Source organism: Galeopterus variegatus, unplaced genomic scaffold (assembly GCF_000696425.1).
Source record: "Galeopterus variegatus unplaced genomic scaffold, G_variegatus-3.0.2 Scaffold3058, whole genome shotgun sequence".
In the NCBI taxonomy this organism is placed as follows: Eukaryota; Metazoa; Chordata; class Mammalia; order Dermoptera; family Cynocephalidae; genus Galeopterus; species Galeopterus variegatus.
In genome coordinates, this window is record NW_007729169.1 from 237,355 (window position 1) to 254,948 (window position 17,594).

At 41.1% G+C, this 17,594-nt stretch overlaps 2 protein-coding genes across 2 annotated transcripts in view; one reads left to right on the forward strand and one right to left on the reverse strand.

The window, feature by feature from the left end:
* Positions 1-5,250, reverse strand: part of TDP1 (tyrosyl-DNA phosphodiesterase 1) — an 84,143-nt gene extending 78,893 nt beyond the window's left edge. Inside the window, exons 1-2 of the mRNA XM_008583833.1 lie at positions 5,173-5,250; positions 630-1,198 (exon numbers count right to left, since the gene is read on the reverse strand). Coding sequence (XP_008582055.1) covers positions 630-1,191 — 562 coding nt within the window. The 5' untranslated portion in view covers positions 1,192-1,198; positions 5,173-5,250. The remainder of the gene's footprint in view (positions 1-629; positions 1,199-5,172) is intronic.
* Positions 5,251-7,446: 2,196 nt separating this feature from the next.
* On the forward strand, positions 7,447-11,941 carry EFCAB11 (EF-hand calcium binding domain 11; the record flags this gene model as incomplete). The annotated part of the gene is made up of 3 exons (XM_008583834.1): positions 7,447-7,515; positions 8,335-8,430; positions 11,896-11,941. Coding segments are annotated over exons 1-3 (211 nt in total), but the record flags the coding sequence as incomplete, so codon positions are not given.
* Positions 11,942-17,594: the final 5,653 nt, after the last annotated feature.

Genomic DNA, 17,594 nt, shown 5'->3' on the forward strand with positions numbered 1-17,594 from the left:
TAACAAGTTCCACACATGCTGATGCTGCTGGCCATAGGACCACGGAGAACTACTGCTGTCAAGTATTTGCTACTTTGTTAATAAAGTGTTACTGATCAAGTTTAACCTTTAACTTAAAAATTAAATAATTCTAAACACTGTGCTAATTTGACAAGGGGTTGAGCTGAAGGGTTTTTTTTTTTTCCTTTTTGTCTTTTTTACTGACCGGTAACGGGATCGCAACCCTTGGTGTCACGCCCGCACCGGGGACCGGCAACGGGATCGCAACCCTTGGCGTTGCGCCCGCACCACGCCCAGCCAGTGAGCGGGAACCGGTCTCCACATGGGATCCGAACCCTCAGCAGGAGCGCCGCCACGCTCCAAGCAGCGCACTCTCCAGTGCGCCACCAGGCCGGCCCAAGCTGAAGGGTTTTGAGAAACACCCTCTGATTGCCTGGCCAATGCAAACTTTGCTGTCAAACTAGTGCACTTATTTGTCAAAAAGAATTTTTTTCTCTCAGAGTAGTTAAGACCACAAAGAAGGGTTCTTGGAGATTATTCTGGGCTGCCTTCCTTTTTTTTTTTTTTTTTAACCAAGGCGGACACTCAAGTGCCATTCCCCAGCTCCTTGACACCCAGCACCCTCTTACCCTTGATGTGAAGGGCTCCAGAGTTATACTTCAGCTTAATTCCTGAGACTCTAGTGAGGTAAAATTGGAAGGGGTTCCCTTTATTCAACATGTCCCAAATGTCCTGGCCTTCTCCTGATGTCTCGTACTCGTCTTCCTCCTCCACTTTGAGCCTGTGGCTGGCAGGAGGGTCAGGATTTCCAGCTCTTTGGGCAGAACAGTCTCCGAAAGAGGAGATGTCTTTCTCCTCCTTGACCACCGCTTTCTCAGTCCTCTTTTGCTGCATTTCTGGTTGCAGCTCATCATCACTGCTGGAGAGACACCAACCCAGGTCATCCTGGGAACCACCTTTCTGCTTTTTGGGAGATGAGACTGAATCTGTATTGCTGAACTGCACAGGTGAGATTTTCCTTCTGTATGCGGCTTTTCGGGCCTCGGAACAGGTATACCTGGGCTCACTAGCTGCTCCTTGCCCAGCATGGATGACAGAAGAGGTAGATGGCTTGTCCAGTTTTAGCTTTTCATCCTCACTTTCATCACTACTGGATATCGTCCACCTCCCATAATTGCCTTCCTGAGACATTATATCTCTGGAATGAAAGATGGAAATATTATTAGTTTCCATTCACCAGGCCATTGGCAAAATAACTTTATTGCTCTCAAATTCCCTGTCAGATGAGCCTCTGCAACACATAACAGCACTTTTGACACTTTTCAAAGGCTGAGCCAAATAACTAACATCGGTTGCTTTGTACTTGTTCATAGGCATATTACCAAAATTGCTATGAGAATTTGACAAATTAACAACAAAAATTCTGGTCACCTTCTCCTCCCCTTCTTTTGTTTTCCAGTCTAGAAAGACGCCCTAGAAAGGGGGTTGAAGCCAAACTCCAAAACAAAACTGTTCATTCTTGACCCTGAAGCTTCCAGTAGGTGGTTGGGGTTAAGACCAATTTTAAGGCATGTCAAGAGTAATTCTGACTATGCTCTAATTTTTAAGGTCAAATTGAAATTTACAAATCCACCCTTAACCCAAGCACAGGCACCTTCAGGACTTCAGTGATTATGTATGTCTTACTTCCCCAAAGATAAGCCACTTATAAAGTCTTCAAGACTAGTGCCAAATGACCACTTTTTTTTTTTTTTTTTTTTTTGTCTTTTTGTCTTTTTCCGTGTCCGGCAACGGATCGCAACCCTCAGTGTTGACCCCGTACCGGACCGGGGAACGGCAACGGGATCGCAACCCTTGGCATTGCTCCCGCGCCTCGCTCAGCCAGTGAGCGGGAACCGGTCTGTATGTGGGATCCGAACCCTAGGGCGGGAGCGCCACCGCACTTCCCAAGCAGCACACTATCCAGTGCGCCACCGGGCTGGCCCAAATGACCACTTATGTACATTAAAAGTACTTTCATGAAGACATGCAGAGAAAGAACTTGTACTGAAGCAAAAACACTTCTGTTTTCTAAACCACACATTTAGTCTAATTTCCACTTTCTTTCTCTCAGAAGAGGAAAATATACGAAACAGGCACTTTCGGTTTTACCTACAAAATGTTAATGCAGATAGCTAAATAAAAGTTCTTTAATAAGATACTTTTAACATTTTAGTACAAGACCCAGAGGAAAATTACAAAACTCAAGAGTCTGCTCAGATTGATAGAGTATCTTTACATTTTTGCTTTTTTACAGTGAACAGGATGCATTATGAGTAGGGTAAACCAAGACAAAGGCACTTTGTTCACCAGAACTACATTCTGTTTTAAAAAACTAAAAAAGCTTGATTCTATGTCAAAGGATTTACACATGAATACACATGCATATGTTTCAAGCTTAAAAACTATTTTTAAGGTATCTTTCACTTTTCACAATTTCTCATTTACCTGACTTTTTCAATTAATTACCAGTCAAGCGGACAAGGTTTCCTCTGTAAATTACCCATTTCAAGGAGGTTTTACGCACAGTGCACGGAGACGATAATTCTTCATGGCTCAGGGTCACTATTACCACTACCTGGCATTGACACTGTTTTACAGCCAAAGCCCTAAGGACTACAGAGATGGATGGGGCCACTTGCTCCTGTAATAGTGACCCTAGACTTTGTCTAGGTCTTTTGAGCATTTGTATCTGCTTTCTAAAGGTTTTCTGTTAATTTTTACTCTGTCTAGTCCACTTCATTAGAAGTCCTAGTGTAGGTAACAAAGCTTGTTAGAATTGTATTGTCACAGTTAAGAGAGCCTGAGTGCCTGGTTTTTCTCCATGAGATTCAGACTCTTTACTACTTAACAACCACTTAAGCACCTCAGGTCTGTTTTTTTTTTTTTTTTTTTTAAACTTAGGTTTACTCCAGTGTTCTAGACTCTAGAGGTTGCTGGACAGAGGTATTTAAGCTGTCACGATTCATTCTGAAGGAACTATTTTAATGGCTACAATGTTATGACTTCAAGAAATCATTTAAGAACAAAAGAACCACCTCAGGAAAAACTACTGTACTCTGAATGTTAGCTCTAGTTTCCTTTGAATTCTAAAACAGCTCTAACTCAACGCACTTAGTAACAGAATCTTCAATTAAGAGCTCTCAGGCTGTTCTCTTTAGATTTCTTATTGTAAAACAAATAGTGGGTCTCAGTTTTTAGTGAGAAAGGAGTCAGCTTACAGTCAGACAAGAAGCCATCTGCACAATCTTAGGTTATCATCTCTTCCCCAGGTGCATAATGAATACTGTAGCCTGTATTACATATAAACAACATGGAATTCCAAAACTTAGAACTCTATATGGAAGATCTTTTGAGCTATTTAGAGAATTTCTAAGGTTTTCACTTTTATCATTATCCACATTTTCTAGAACCACATGGGAGTGGGATTCCCTCTAGCAAACTATGAGTGGATAAAAAAAGCTTTGAAAAACAAGGCCTTTTTTTGATCCTGCTCTACACATTGTTTAGGTTTTGGACCCGCTGTTATTTAAATGTACGCCTGAGAGTTGTTTACCAATTAAAGGCAAATAAATCTTGGCAATATGCTAATAAAATAGTGTCCGTCATTAATTCCAGCAGGTTACCAACCTCTTTATGAAATCAAGGCACTTAGCCTGTTGTAGAGGAGCTGTTGGGCAGACACCAAGATCAATCAGGAACTGACTTTTAGTTTGGAGAACTATATCTGGTCACCAGTATGAAAATTTTACTTCTTTCTCATATAGGGGCAGGTTCCCAGTATTCCAGAGCACTTTTGTAATTAAGCATTTTACACATACAGAATTCAAGAGCTTCCTTCAACTGTCTATCGTCTGTCTTCCGTGGGCTGCGCCTGGTACAGCACAAGTCTAACGTCAGTTTTTTAAATGGTGCTGAAAGAATTAGAGAACTACAATACATGTGGACCGATTCTGAGGCCAGGCATTCAATCAGGACAGCAAAATGGAGGTGACTGGAACCTGACATTAATTAAGATCGCATTATGAAAGTATCACCTTTTCCTATTCCAATCCAATCTCCCTGTTTAAATCAAGGAGAAAGTTGTAGAGTTGTAGAAACGCTTTTAATCTTGCTTTTGAACAAACAGCAAGCTTTGGGCTTTTCTGCAAACACCAGTAACACTTTTGTTTACCATCAAAGGAAGGTATCTTATGGCTCCATTATATTTACAACAGCAAAATGAAGTTTACTTTTAAAAGACAGTGTTTATGTAAAAGAGTGGATTCAAATAAAAATATTAATAGTATATGTATTAGAAGAATAAAACAAAACCAGGGAGGCAGGTGAGTGAAATTTAGCAAACAGTGCCCTAAGAGGATGAAAATCTAAAGAAATTCTCCCACCAAATGCCAGCTCAGAATCTTGTTAGAGCTTTTATTAAGGACTTTAAAAAATGCTGTGGATGCAAAAGTATACTCCTTTTAAAGTAGTGCTTCCTTGGCCCAGCCCATGGCTCACCTCGGAGAGTGTGGTGCTGATAACACCAAGGCCACGGGTTCAGATCCCCATATAGGGATGGCTGGTTAGCTCAACTGGGAGAGCGTGGTGCTGACAACACCAAGTCAAGGGTTAAGATCCCCTAACCGGTCGTCTTTAAAAAAACAAAAAACAAAAAAAAGTAGTGCTTCTTTTACCTCCACCATTCCAGACCCAGCTGGGCATTTCTTTCACACCTCTGGCTGCTCCTTCTCAGAGCCTGAAAACCATCAGGTGAGCCTAGGAGCTGTGCTCCTCAATTCAGGCCCTGTGTGGCCAGTAGTCGGCAAACACGAGCTCCAATTTCAAACCCAGTCATTATGTGGTAAATGATCACCTGGGCAGGTTAGTTAACTGCTGAGCCTCAGTTTCCTCATCTGTAAACTGGGTGCCATGCTTACTTCCTTGATTTTATTAATTCATTAAACACTTATTGAGCAGCGACTACCACCAAGCACTAGGAATACGGAGTTAATACACAAACAATTTCTGCCCTAGAAGAGCTTAATTTCAGGGTGGAAGAGACAAACCAACACACACAAAAAAGAAAGCCAAGATGACCATAGACATTCATTACATTTTACAAGTATGAGACAGAAAAATGGATGCCCTTACCTTGGAATACTCTCCGAAGTAACATTTAAGTAGGACCTGAAGGATGAAAAGGAACCAACCTGCTAAAAGATGGGATGGAGAGCGCTCCTGACAGAGGGAACCCAACCTGCAAAGGCAGGAGGTGGAAACGAGGTCAGAGTAACTGCAAGAGCAGACAGAAGGACTTAAGCAAGACAAGCAGCGGTCCAGGCTGAAGGAGGTGGGGAGAGAAGCAAAGCGTGTTAAAAACACCAGATTTTATTCTAAGAACAATGGGGCCCCACCGAGAGCTTTTAGCAAGAAGGGCAGTACCTCAGCCAACTTTGGTTTACTTTAAAATATTACGTCTGCTGCAATTCTGTGTGGAGAATGGTTTGAAGGGACACAGAAGTCGAAGGGAGGAGGCCCCTGCAGGGGCTCGAGGAGACGCTGAAGGCGGCGGGCACGGAGTGAAGCGGGCCGATTCGGGGAACGTTGAGGAAGTGGTGACAGCTGCTAACGTTTCCTCGCGCTCACGTGGGGCCAGGCACAAGTTGAAGCTCCTTACCGGTATAAACTCATTTCACCCTCCCGATAACCCTGTACTACGTACCACGACCCACCTGTGGGGAGGGTGGGCACAGAAAGGTTAAGTGCCCGGCATACGGTGCGCGCTCGCCATGCGCTGCCCGGGACACCCACCTGTTCAGAGGCGACGCCGGAACAAGAACCGAGGTGAGGCCCCCCAATCCTCTCAGGACACGTGCCTGCTGCGCACCCCTGAGAGGTGCTGTCACTGGAGAGAACCGAGGCCCAAGGGCAGCCGGAACCCTGCCCCGTGTCTTCCCCGGCGGCGCCGCTTCCCTCGCCGGCCGCCTGCCGCCTGCGGGGCACTCGTGAATTCGCCGGACCCCTGCGGCCCGCGCACACCACCAGGCCGGGGTCAGGATCGCCGGCCCGGCCGAAGCCCGCGACAGAGCGCGCGGAGGACGCGCCAGCATCCACAGCCCCACCTCACGTACCTGAGGCCGCAGAGCCCACCGCCACCCGGGGGCCCGCTCGCCCGCGCCTGCGCACGGTTCAAACCCTCCGGCCGCGGCGCGCGCCTGGAGGCCCTGCCCCTTCCCCTTCCGGGAGGCCCGCCCCCGGGTCCTAAAGAACGTCGGATCCAGAGAGGCTGCCGGGCGCTGCTTCGGGAGGGAGTAGAGGTGGGACCTGGCTCTCCCTAGCTCTCGGCTCGCCTCCTGGCGACTTCTAGAAAAGGGAGAGAGAAATGCAAAAGTGTTTCCTAGCTCCTCTCAGTTAACTAGCAAACCTCACTCCCTTTATAGGGATTCCGATGGGTTCAGACGCCGAGGGCTCGCGGGAGGGGTGTTTATTTCAAGGATAAAGAGGACGAGCTGCGGACTGGGAGGCCCGTGTCCTGTGAGGAGCGGGCTCGTCGGGCGCAGACTGTACAACCTGTTGTGAAATAAGCAGTTAGGAGTCCCATCAGTCTCAACCTCCAGTGTCTGTTTCTAAGGTGACCCCGCTGTGTGTTCTTTTTAACCCTACTGATTGGCCAAGAGAGAGGTCTGAAATAAATTCGTTTGCAAAACGGAACTCCCTCCATATTCCTCGCCCTTAGTAAAGATGTTCGCTGTGGAATTTGGGCTCGATGCAGTTTATGCCCTTTACCCTTGGAGTCTCTTGCAGACCAGGCATCTCTCCCAGAGGACTGCATGAGATAAATTTGTGTAAACGTCCTAACGGCTCATCTCGTTCGCTCATTGAAGGTCTGCTTTGTGCCAGGCACAGGGCTAAGTGCTGGAACAGACATCGTAGCTGCCCTGAGAGCTCGACCCCAGTGACTTGACGATCTGAACGTGAATCCTGGACTTGGCTCGTTTGGTTTTTGTTTTGTTCACACTCCTTTTGTGTCTTACAACGTCTAGGATAGTGCCATAGGTCAAAATGGTCAAAAGTAACTTATTGCAAGGAGGGGGGAGAGAATGAAAGAAATCACGAACTAGGACACATCGAGACAGCACCTAAGTGTGCGGGATCCCCAGCTGCGGGTGGGAGTCAAGAGGACGAGACGGGGGGCGGAGCCTCCCGCCCGAGGCGGTTCCAAGGGAACGCTAGTAAAGTTTCCAGCCAATAGCACTGCGGGATCAACGCCAGTGGCTCGCGGGCCGTCCAATGGGAGGAGACGTTGGAGTTGCACGCCAAGTTCTGCTTCCCGAGCGCCGGTGGGCGCGGCCGCGGTGGGCGGTGTTGGGCTCTGGACACTCGACTCGTGAGTTAGGAATTTCGGACTCGGTGGTGGCCGTGGCGATGTTTTTCGCCGGGGCCAGGCCGCGGACTTGGGAAGCCAGCCCGTCGGAACAGAGGAAGTGGGGGGAAGTAGGTGTCCGCAGGGCCACTCTGAGTCTGGGACTTGAACTTGGTCTGGTCTGTCACTTCTGTCCCCACGCTTGGGTCTGACTCAGCCCGGCTGTACAGGCAAAAGCTGGACTGCCCTTCCAAAGGGTCGTGGTTAATGATTGAGCCCTGGGCTGCAGGGCTTCTGGCTTCGGTCCAGTGTCGTGGCTGCGTTCAAGTTCCTTCTCTTCTATATCCCGCTACGTAATCTTTTAAATTCGAATGATGCTCCGTGCACAGGTGATGAAACTGAGGCAAGTGAGACGTGCGCGGGCATTCTTCAGACAGCCGGAAACTCCGGTACCGACTGGATATTTCACCATGTTAAGGACGCACTGCTGTTCTTTATAGTCCTTTTCTTCAGTAGAGTACTGCACTATGAGTGCCCTTCAAAGTGTTAATGGGAAGATTCGTATATTTTTTTTTTTTTTTTTTTTTTTTTTAAAGATGACCGGTAAGGGGATCTTAACCCTGAGCTTGGTGTTGTCTGCACCACGCTCACCCAGCGAGCTAACCGGCCATCCTTATATAAGGATCCGAACCCATGGTCTTGGTGTTATCAGCACCACACTCTCCCAAGTGAGCAACCGTTAAATCGTTTGCACTTTTTTGGGGAGGGGGCGGGGTAGATTTTAGCCCATCACTAAGACTACTTGAAAATTAAAATTAGGAATAAACTCCGTTTCTAATCCCTACTGCTGGGCTGAATTTTAGATTTTTTGAAGTCCAAATTTAATAAAAACTAGTAATAAAAATAACAAATAGTTTTCTTGTTGACTAAACATATTTAATGTTCTTTAGGTATTTAAAGCGTGTGATGAAGATAACAAAGGCTATCTCAGCAGAGAGGATTTTAAAGTTGCTGTTGTAATGCTGTTTGGGTACAAGCCCTCCAAGGTAGCGTTTCCTTTATGTATTTGGGCATGCGGTAGACAATGCAATAGTGAATGGTTCCTAAGAAAAGTGCAGAGGGCTAGTTTAGGATGTGTATAAAGCAAATCGCTGCTTTATAAGCAATTTCAGAGATGTGTTCAGTGCTGAATTTTACTTTCTAAGAACCCAACCCAGGGAAAATTAGAATTCAGTCTCACTACTAGGCTAATAATTGTAATTATGAGCTGCTAGAGAGGTGTCCAGAGGGAAGGCTGGAGGGGGTGTTGGTAACAGGAATTCACATAGGAGGCGACTCATACAATCTCTCGGATTTTTTTGCTTTGTTTAGATTATGAAAGTAATACATTCATATAGTCAAAAAATTAAAGCAGTTGACAAAGGTATAAAGTTGAACATGAAATCCCCTCCCTCCCTACCAGAGTGTCTCACTCCTCGGGGGTTACCATTACTCACAGTTTCTAGTGTAGCATTCCAACATTTCCTACCCATGACAAACATATGAGCCTTCTATTGAAAACATAAGCGGGTGCATGCTATGTCTACTTTATTTTAACTTGCTTTACTCACTTACAGCAGATCAGCCTAAAAGCACACACCACTACCACATTTTAAAAAATAGTTGCATAGTATTCTTTAGCCAGTTTCCTGTTTTTGATTATTTAGATTGTTTCCATTTTTCATTCCTAATGTGAGCATACTTTAATATCTAAATACATACACACATATATATGTCCTTGTGGATGTATGTCTGTGGAATAAATTCTTAGATGTATAATTGCTAGGTCACAGGATAGTAACATGTGAAATTTTGTTGGATATTGCTTTTCAGAAAAGATTGCACCAGTTCACCAATAGAGAGAGTTGAGCTGAGCCTCAATGAACCTACTTGAGGACAATTTTCCTATTCACTCTGTCTCTTTATGTTGTTCTACTTGCCTGTTACCAACCATGCAAGAAACGATCCCTTCCTTTTAAGCTGCTGAACTGTACTTATCAGAGTCAAAATACTGTTCAGATTCAAGAAATTCAACTGCACCTATCAAGCAAAGAGAGCACTCAGTGTTCTGCCTGGAATACCCACTTCATTAGACCAAACAGCTTGGCAATCAATTATGGCCCACCTGTGCCTCATGAGGGGCTCTACCCTTCTGTCAGATTGCAAGCCCAGCCAAGCCAGGGACCCTGTGAAGTCCCACTTCTGCTAGTGTGTTTAAATGCATCACAACTTCACAGTAAATATTTTCTGTTGGTCCAAATAGGTTGCATGAACAGCCCAGCTGGATTCAGGGTGGTTCAACTATTAGGGGTTGCTTAGTTACTGAGGGGCTGGTTACAGAATTCAGGAAAGTAGTCTGGGCTGATTGTTTGAAATTGCAGCTCTCTTGTTAACCTGCAGTCATTTCAGCTGGAATTCCAAAGTGGTTCAGCTAAAAGGACTCAGTCTTTGAAGCATTGTATTTAACCTGGGTTCACCTGGAAAAATATACTTATCACCCTTGAATCTATTCATTTATTCGGTTTTAATTTTAGAATATAAGTGAGGAATTTAATGACAGGTACAATGGGGTAGTAACATACTGTATGTAACACTCCATGCAATTTAACAGATTTTTACTTTTCATTCTTGGTTGAGGTTTTGAATTTTATTTTTGAGCAAATATTTATTGACTGCAGGTCACTAAATAGTACTAATATAGCAAATCACCTATTAACTTATCAGTCATTTGTACAATAAACTTTTATTAAATAAGTGACAATATATACCTTCCATGAAATTTAACAGACTTTTACTTTTATACTAGGTTGAGGTTTGGGGTTTAATTTTTGAATATCGCCTTTGAGCAAATGTAACATTTACTGACTGCATGTCATGAAGCAGTAAAGCACTTATAAAATAAATCACTTATACTCCTGCAATTGTTTATACAATGAAATTTATTATGTTCCTGTTTAGTAAAAGGAAAACTTGTTAGTTGCTAGAGATATAAAAGTGAAACACAGTCCCTACTTTGAAGTGGTTCACAGTTTAGTGCAGAGAGACTGTTAAAAACCAAGACAGAAGAGAGACTTTAAGAATAGAAAGTAAAGAGGACAAAGAAGGAAGGCCTAGTGCTAGTGGTAACCATAATAATCTGGGTGTCATTTAAACTAGAGAAGCTAGACTACTCCAGTATGAAGCACCTAGGAATGCTTTGTGGGTGGTGGGACAGATTATGCCCTGGTGATTGACTGGTGGTGGTGGTAAGGGAGTGGCATGACCACCAGGACTGAAGGGATGGTGATGCTGTTAAGTAAGAGAAAATTCAGAAGGGGTAGATTCAGAGAAAGTCAGTGAGTTCAGAGTGAGGCACATTGAGTTTGATGTGGCTATGGGCATTCCAGGTGCATTCACTTCTTAAATACTCTGCTGGGTATGGTGGTGAAAATATGCTCTTAGATTTTACTACCTCCCTTAGATATAGGAATCTGAAATTGGGTGTAAAGTATTGGGCTGATGATACATTTGGGACTCCTCAGTTTGTAGGTGGTGCTCAAAAGGTGAGAATGGATGGTATTGCCCAAGAAGAGGTTGCAGGGTGTGAAGACAGTAGTCTGAGGATAGAACATTAGGGAATACCAATATTTAAGGGTAGGCAGGGGACTACATAGAGAAGATGGCACGAGAACCATTTGGGAGGGACATGAGGAACCAGGAAGGTGCAGGGAATCCAAGACTGTGGAGAGAGTTCAAGACCAAAGGTGGAGAAAGAAATTATGTCAGATGCTGCCGAGGTTCTAATTCTATATTGTTTATAAAGCCCTTGTAACAATGTAGGAAAATGCTTATATTTTAATATTTAGTGGAAGCAGGTCCTCAAACTTTATATAGTGTGTTCTCAAATATGTTTTAAAGTGCATAGGGAAAAAAAGCCAGACTAGAACAAAATATTAACAGTTGTTTTCATTGGATAACTGGTTTGATTTCCTTCATAATTTTAATTTTTTTAAAAATAACACCAAGGTCAAGGCAAGGGTAAGGATCCCTGTACCTGACAGCCACCAAAAAAAAAAAAAAAAGAAAAGTTTTTTATATTTTTCATGTTTTCTACATCAATCATATGTTACTCTTGTAATCAGGAAAAAATGTAAAAATAAAGCAATAGAGCCCATTTTAACAATGGCTTGTATTTGTCTAAAGCAGAAAAGTTACCTTTTAGATTATTCTGTATATGAGACAGCCAAATTGATTTTATATACTTAAACTGTTTTGGTTAATGGAATAAAGTTTTAAGGGCCATTAGAGTATATAGCAGATTAGCATCTGGTATCTTTCACTCTTATAGCTGTTGTGTGACATTACTTGTCTGCTGGGTTCAACAGTTGGATTCTCATAAAATACATTCCTTTCCCCATACCAGGAATTAAGAATATGCACTGTGAAAACATTTGATAAAACTACATGTCCTGTTATTCTTTCCTCTTTTCTAGATAGAAGCGGATTCTGTGATGTCTTCAGTAAATCCAAATTCTTCTGGTAATATGAATGTTAATATTAATTTTTAGTACCCTTATTTAGACATTTACAAAACTAAAATTGAGAAAAAACATAGAGACTCTAAAGTATTATGTTTAAGTATATCTTTGTTTTCTCATTATTCAAAAGAAAGGTTTTGGTTCTTTTAATTTTGACTTTTTTTGTAAGTATGATTTGTTTATTATAGGAAAATTTTAAACCATTGAAAAACATAAAGAAAATGTCACTCATAATTTCTGTATTCAGACGATGATTCTGGGTTTTCTGATTGAACAGCTGTATGAATGGAAGTGAAAGTTACCAAAATGGGAAGACTGGGGAGAATATTTGGGGGAGACCAAGAGTTCAATTTTGAATATGTTAAGTTTGACAAGTTTTAGTCCACTATGTCAAAGCCATTGTGCTGTATGAACATGGAATTCAGAGGACAGCTCTGGGCTGCAGAAATAAATTTGGGATTCATCAGCATGTAGATGGTTTTAAAAACCATGGGAATGGATGAGACCACCTGGAGAGATAGAGTAGACTAAGAACCTTAGGAACTACAGCTATTAGAAGTCAGATGGAGGGTGAGGAAATGGCAAAGGAGAATTAGGAGTGACAGGGAGGCAGGAGGAAAATCAAGAGTGTTTGATCAAAAGCCAAGAGAAGTGGATATTTCAATGAAGAAGGTGTGGTCAGTACTATCCACTGCTGTTGAAAGGTCAAGTAGCATGAGAACTGAAGCGTGTCCATCGGAGGTGGCAGCCTGGGGGTGTCCGGTGACTTTAGCAAGAGGAGTTTCCATGTGTGATGAGTGCAGAGGCCAGGCTAGAGTGAGCTGAAGATAAATGGAAAGTGATCAAATTTGGCAATGTGAGCAGGTACGTCTTCCAGTAAGTCTACAGTGGCTGTGGATCAAGAGATGTTTCATTTGCTTTTTTTTTTTAAGATGGAAAATCATGTTTCTAAGCTTAGCAGAATGATCTAATGAAAAGAGGGGAGAGGAAGATGAGAGTGAGAGGTAAATACTCATTGTGTGAGGGGATAGGATCAAGAGCATGCTGGATTGGCTTTTTAAAAATTACCTTTTTTTTGAAATAACTTAAAGCTAACAAAAAAGTTGCAAAATAAAAATAGTACAGAGAAAAGCTATATACCTTTTATCTAGATTCACTTATTGTTAACATTTACCCCATTTTCCTTCTCATTTGCACTTTCTAACACTGCCCTCTCCCCTCTACTGTACATAACCACAGTATGCTTATCAGCTTCATAAATTTGTAGAAACTATGTTTTTATCAAATTTACCATCTATATTCTAATTTTGTCAGTTGGTCTCATAATGTCCTCTTAGTATAGGAATTAGTTTTTGGTGCTAATTTCTTTAGCTTCCTTTAATCTAGAATGTTTCTGCAGCCTTTCTTTTCTTTTCTTTTTTTTAAAAAAAAAGACAGAAAGAAACAAATTTTATTTCTCAACATAAGCTCCATCAAGTTCAAGACACTTTTGTAAGCCATGATACCAGCCATTTAGTTCATCCCTAAAGAACTGAGGATCCTGGGAACTCAACCATGTCAATGTAGTCCTGTTTACATTAACTAAAGAAAAACGAGTGCCCTTTAAAGATTTTTTTAAGATTCGGAAACAAAAAGAAGTCATAAGCCAAATCAGGATTGTTGGGTGGATACCTAATGATTTTCCATTGAAACTCTTGCAAAATTGCCCTTGTTTGTTGAAAGAAATGAGCAGGAGTATTGTGGTGGAGAAGGACTCTCTGGAGAAGCTCTCCCAGGTGTTTTCTGCCAAAGCTTTGGCTAACCTTCTCAAAACACTCTCCTAATAAGCAGATATTATTCTTTGTTCCTCCACAGAGTCAACAAGCAAAATGCCTTGAGCATCCCCAAAAAACTGTTGCCGTGCCTTGGTATTGGCATGGTTGGTATTGGTTGATTTGTCTGCTTTTGCTTTGACTGGTCCACTTCCACCTCTTGGTTTGATTGTGCTTTGCCTTCAGGATCATACTGGAAAAGCTGTGTTTAATCTCCTGTTACATTCTTCAAAAAAATGCTTCAGGATCTTGATCCCACTTATTTAAAATTTCCATTGAAAGCTCTGCTCTTGTCCGTAGCTGATGTGGGCTCAACAGTTTTGGTACCCATGGAATGGAAAGTTTGCTCAACTGAAATTTTTTAGTCAGAATTGTGTAAGCTGAATCTATTGTCTCTGGTGTTCCTATTGTTTCTGCTGTTAATCGTTGGTTCTTTTCAACTAGGGCATGAACAAGATTAATTTTTCCTCGCAAATTGATGTGGATGGTCTGCCATTGTGGGCTTCATCTTCAATATAATCTCATCCCTTCTTAAAATGAGTTATGCATTTGTAAACTGCTTATTTCTTTGAGGCATTGTCCCCATAACCTTTTCATCAAGCTTCAATGATTTCGCCATTCTTCACCCAAGCTTCACCATAAATTTGATGTTTATTCTTGCTTCAATTTTAGCAGAATTTGTGTTGTTCTGATAGGGGCTGTTTTCAAACTGATGTCTTATCCTTCTTAGTGCCTCAAACTAGATCCTGCAGTGCCCAGGCACCACAGTGGCGTGCACAGTTTGCCACCCAGCCCAGCCTCGCTGCTCCTTCCAGCCAACTGTAGGCTTTTTTTTCCTTTTTATAACATTGATATTTTTAAAGAATACAGGCCACCGCTCAGTGTTTTGTGTGTGTGTTTGGTGGGGAGCAGCTAGCCAGTGAGGATCCAAACCCTTGACCTTTGTTTTATTTTTAAAGAGCATTCCTCATTTTGTGTTCACCTGATGCTACTCTTTGATTAGGTTGACGTTATGCCTTCTTGGCCAGAATGCTGTTTAGATGATAGGTCTCTTTCAGGGTACCACATCTGGAGGCACACAGTGCCCATCTGTCAGTCACAGGTGATATTAATTTTTATCAATAGTCAAGATGTTGTCCAGTTTCTCCATTGTAGTATTTCTTTTTTATTTTCTTCCCTTGAAACTAATAAGTAATCTGTGGAGAGACACTTTTAAGACAGTGCAAATATTCTGCTTCTGATCAAAATTTCCCCCCAGGTTTGGTATTCATTTATGATTCTTATCTGATCTAGTTTTTGCCATAATGCTTGCAGAATAATTTTCTAATCCCAGTGATTTCTTCTGTCAGCTCTTGTTGTTCTGCTATAAGCGAGAGACCTCCCTTCCTCCTGATATATTTATCCTTTTATTATCACCATGAACTAGTGAATTACTATGTTTTTAGCGATTTATAATTCATGAGTGTACTTGATTATATTAATGCTGACATTGTCACATTTTTGGCTTGTGAATGCTCCCTCAAGCCGGCCCCTGTGTCCTTTTGACTGGTTTGACTTTTTCTTTATTTTTAGAAATCTTTTTTATTTATGATTTACAGAAGAGTTACAAAGATAGTACAGAGAGTTTTTAACTATCTTTAATTCAGTTGTAAGAAAGATTGAGACATGAACAATATAAAAAGTCCCTGTTAAAATTTGAGAGATGAAAACTACGTCTGAGATAAGTATACTAGATAGAATTAAGAGATGATTAGATATTGCAGAAGAAAAAGAAATAGTGAACTTAAAAACAGGCAACATCAGGGTATTTCAAAAAGTTCATGGAAAGATTTATATTATCTTTTAATTCTATTTTTCTACAAACTTTTTGAAATACCATCATAGAAACTGTCCAAAATGAAACACAGAGGCAAAAAGATGAAGAAAGTAAACATCAGTGAGCTTCAGGACAACTTTAAGGGGCCAAATATAAGGAAAATTTAAGCCCCCAATGGAGAGGGGAGAGAGGTAGATAAAGTTTAAAAAAAAGTTAAATAGTGCTGAAAAAGTTTCAAATTCAGTAAAAACTATAAACTTTGAAATCCATGCAGTTCAATGAAACCTAAGAACAAGAAACTTGAAGAAAACTACACCAAGGCACAGCATAATGAAATTACTTAAAAGCAGTGATAATGTTAAAAATGATCTTAAATGTAAGAGACACATTACATGCAAAGGAGCAACAGTAAGAATGACAGCAGGCTTTTTGTAGGGAACAATGAAAGCTGGGAGAGAGTGGGGGCATGTCTTTTAAGTACATGCCAAAAACCCCATCAACCTAGTTGTATTAGTCTGTTTTATGTTGCTTATAGCAAAATTCCTGAAACTGGGTGATTTATAAAGAAAAACAATATTTATTGCTTACAGTTTCTGAGGCTGAAAAGTCCAAAGTCCATATGGTGGTGGTGACAGTGACCCAGTGGTCTCACATTGCAAGATGGTGGAAGCAGAGAGAGCAGAAAGAGAGAGACAAACTCTCCTCTTCTTTTAAAGCCCTCAGAACCATGCCCTGGACCACCGTTTGTAATCCATTCACTACGGCATGGTCCTACAGTCATCTCTTTAAGGCTCCACCTTTCAATTACCATAATATGATTTCCCACCCTCTTAACACTCAGTGGAAGCCAAGTTTCCAATACAGAAAACTTGGGAACACAATTCAAGCTCCAGGGAGTTTTGGGGGGACATAATTCAATCCACTGTACTAGTATTCTATTCTGAGCAAAGTATCTTTCAAAAATGAAAAAATTAAGACTTTTCAGCCATACAAAAGCTGAAAGAATTGATCACCAGCAGATTTATTCTACCACAGATATTAAAGGAACTCATTTAGGAAAAAGAAAATGGTTCCAGATGGAAATATGGATCTACAGAAAGGAATGAAGAACACTAGAAATAGTAAATGGATAAATACAAAATAATTTTTATTATTTGAATCTCTTTAAAAGATAATTGGCTGCTTAAAGCAAAAATAACAACAATGAATTATGGGGTTCATAACATGTAGAGTTAAAAATCAATGACAGCAATATCACAGAGACCAGTAGTAGGTGAAGTGAAAGAATATTCTTGAAAGGTTTTTATTCTATACCTGAAGAGGTATAATATCACTTGAAGATAGACAATGATATGCTAAAGATGAGTTTCAGAAACCATAAAGCAATCAATAAAAGAGCACAACAAAGAGTTATAGGCAGGGAAAGAGATAAAATGAAATTATAAAAAAAATATTTAATTCAAAAGAAGAGAGAAAATGGGAACAAAGAGTATGTGGAAAAAGAAAAATAGAAAAATAACAATGTGGTAGATCTCAACCCAGCGTAAATGATCTCAACAGCCCAATTAAAAGGCAGATATTGTCAGATTGGATAAAAAAAAAAAAAAAAAAAGCAAGTCCTGACTTTGTTGACTACAAAAAGCCCACTTTAAATATAAAGGCACAAAAAAGTTAAAAATAAAAGGATGGAAAATATATACAAGTTGTGTATTCATTATCCTAAATGCTTGGGACCGTAAGTGTTTCTGAGGGATTTTTTGGGATTTTGGAATATTTGCAGAGACTTAACCAATTGAGCATTTCTAATCCAAAAATTCAAAATTCAGAATGCTCTAATGAGCATTTCCTTTGAGCATCATGTTGGCACTCAAAACGTTTTGGATTTTGGAGCATTTTGGATTTCAGATTTTTTTTTTTTTTTTTTTTTTTTTTATGATTAACAGTGTTTATTTCTTTTAAAAACAAAAAAAATTTATTAAAGAAGTAACACAAAGCATCCATTTAAAATTGAGGAAAAGCTGATATTT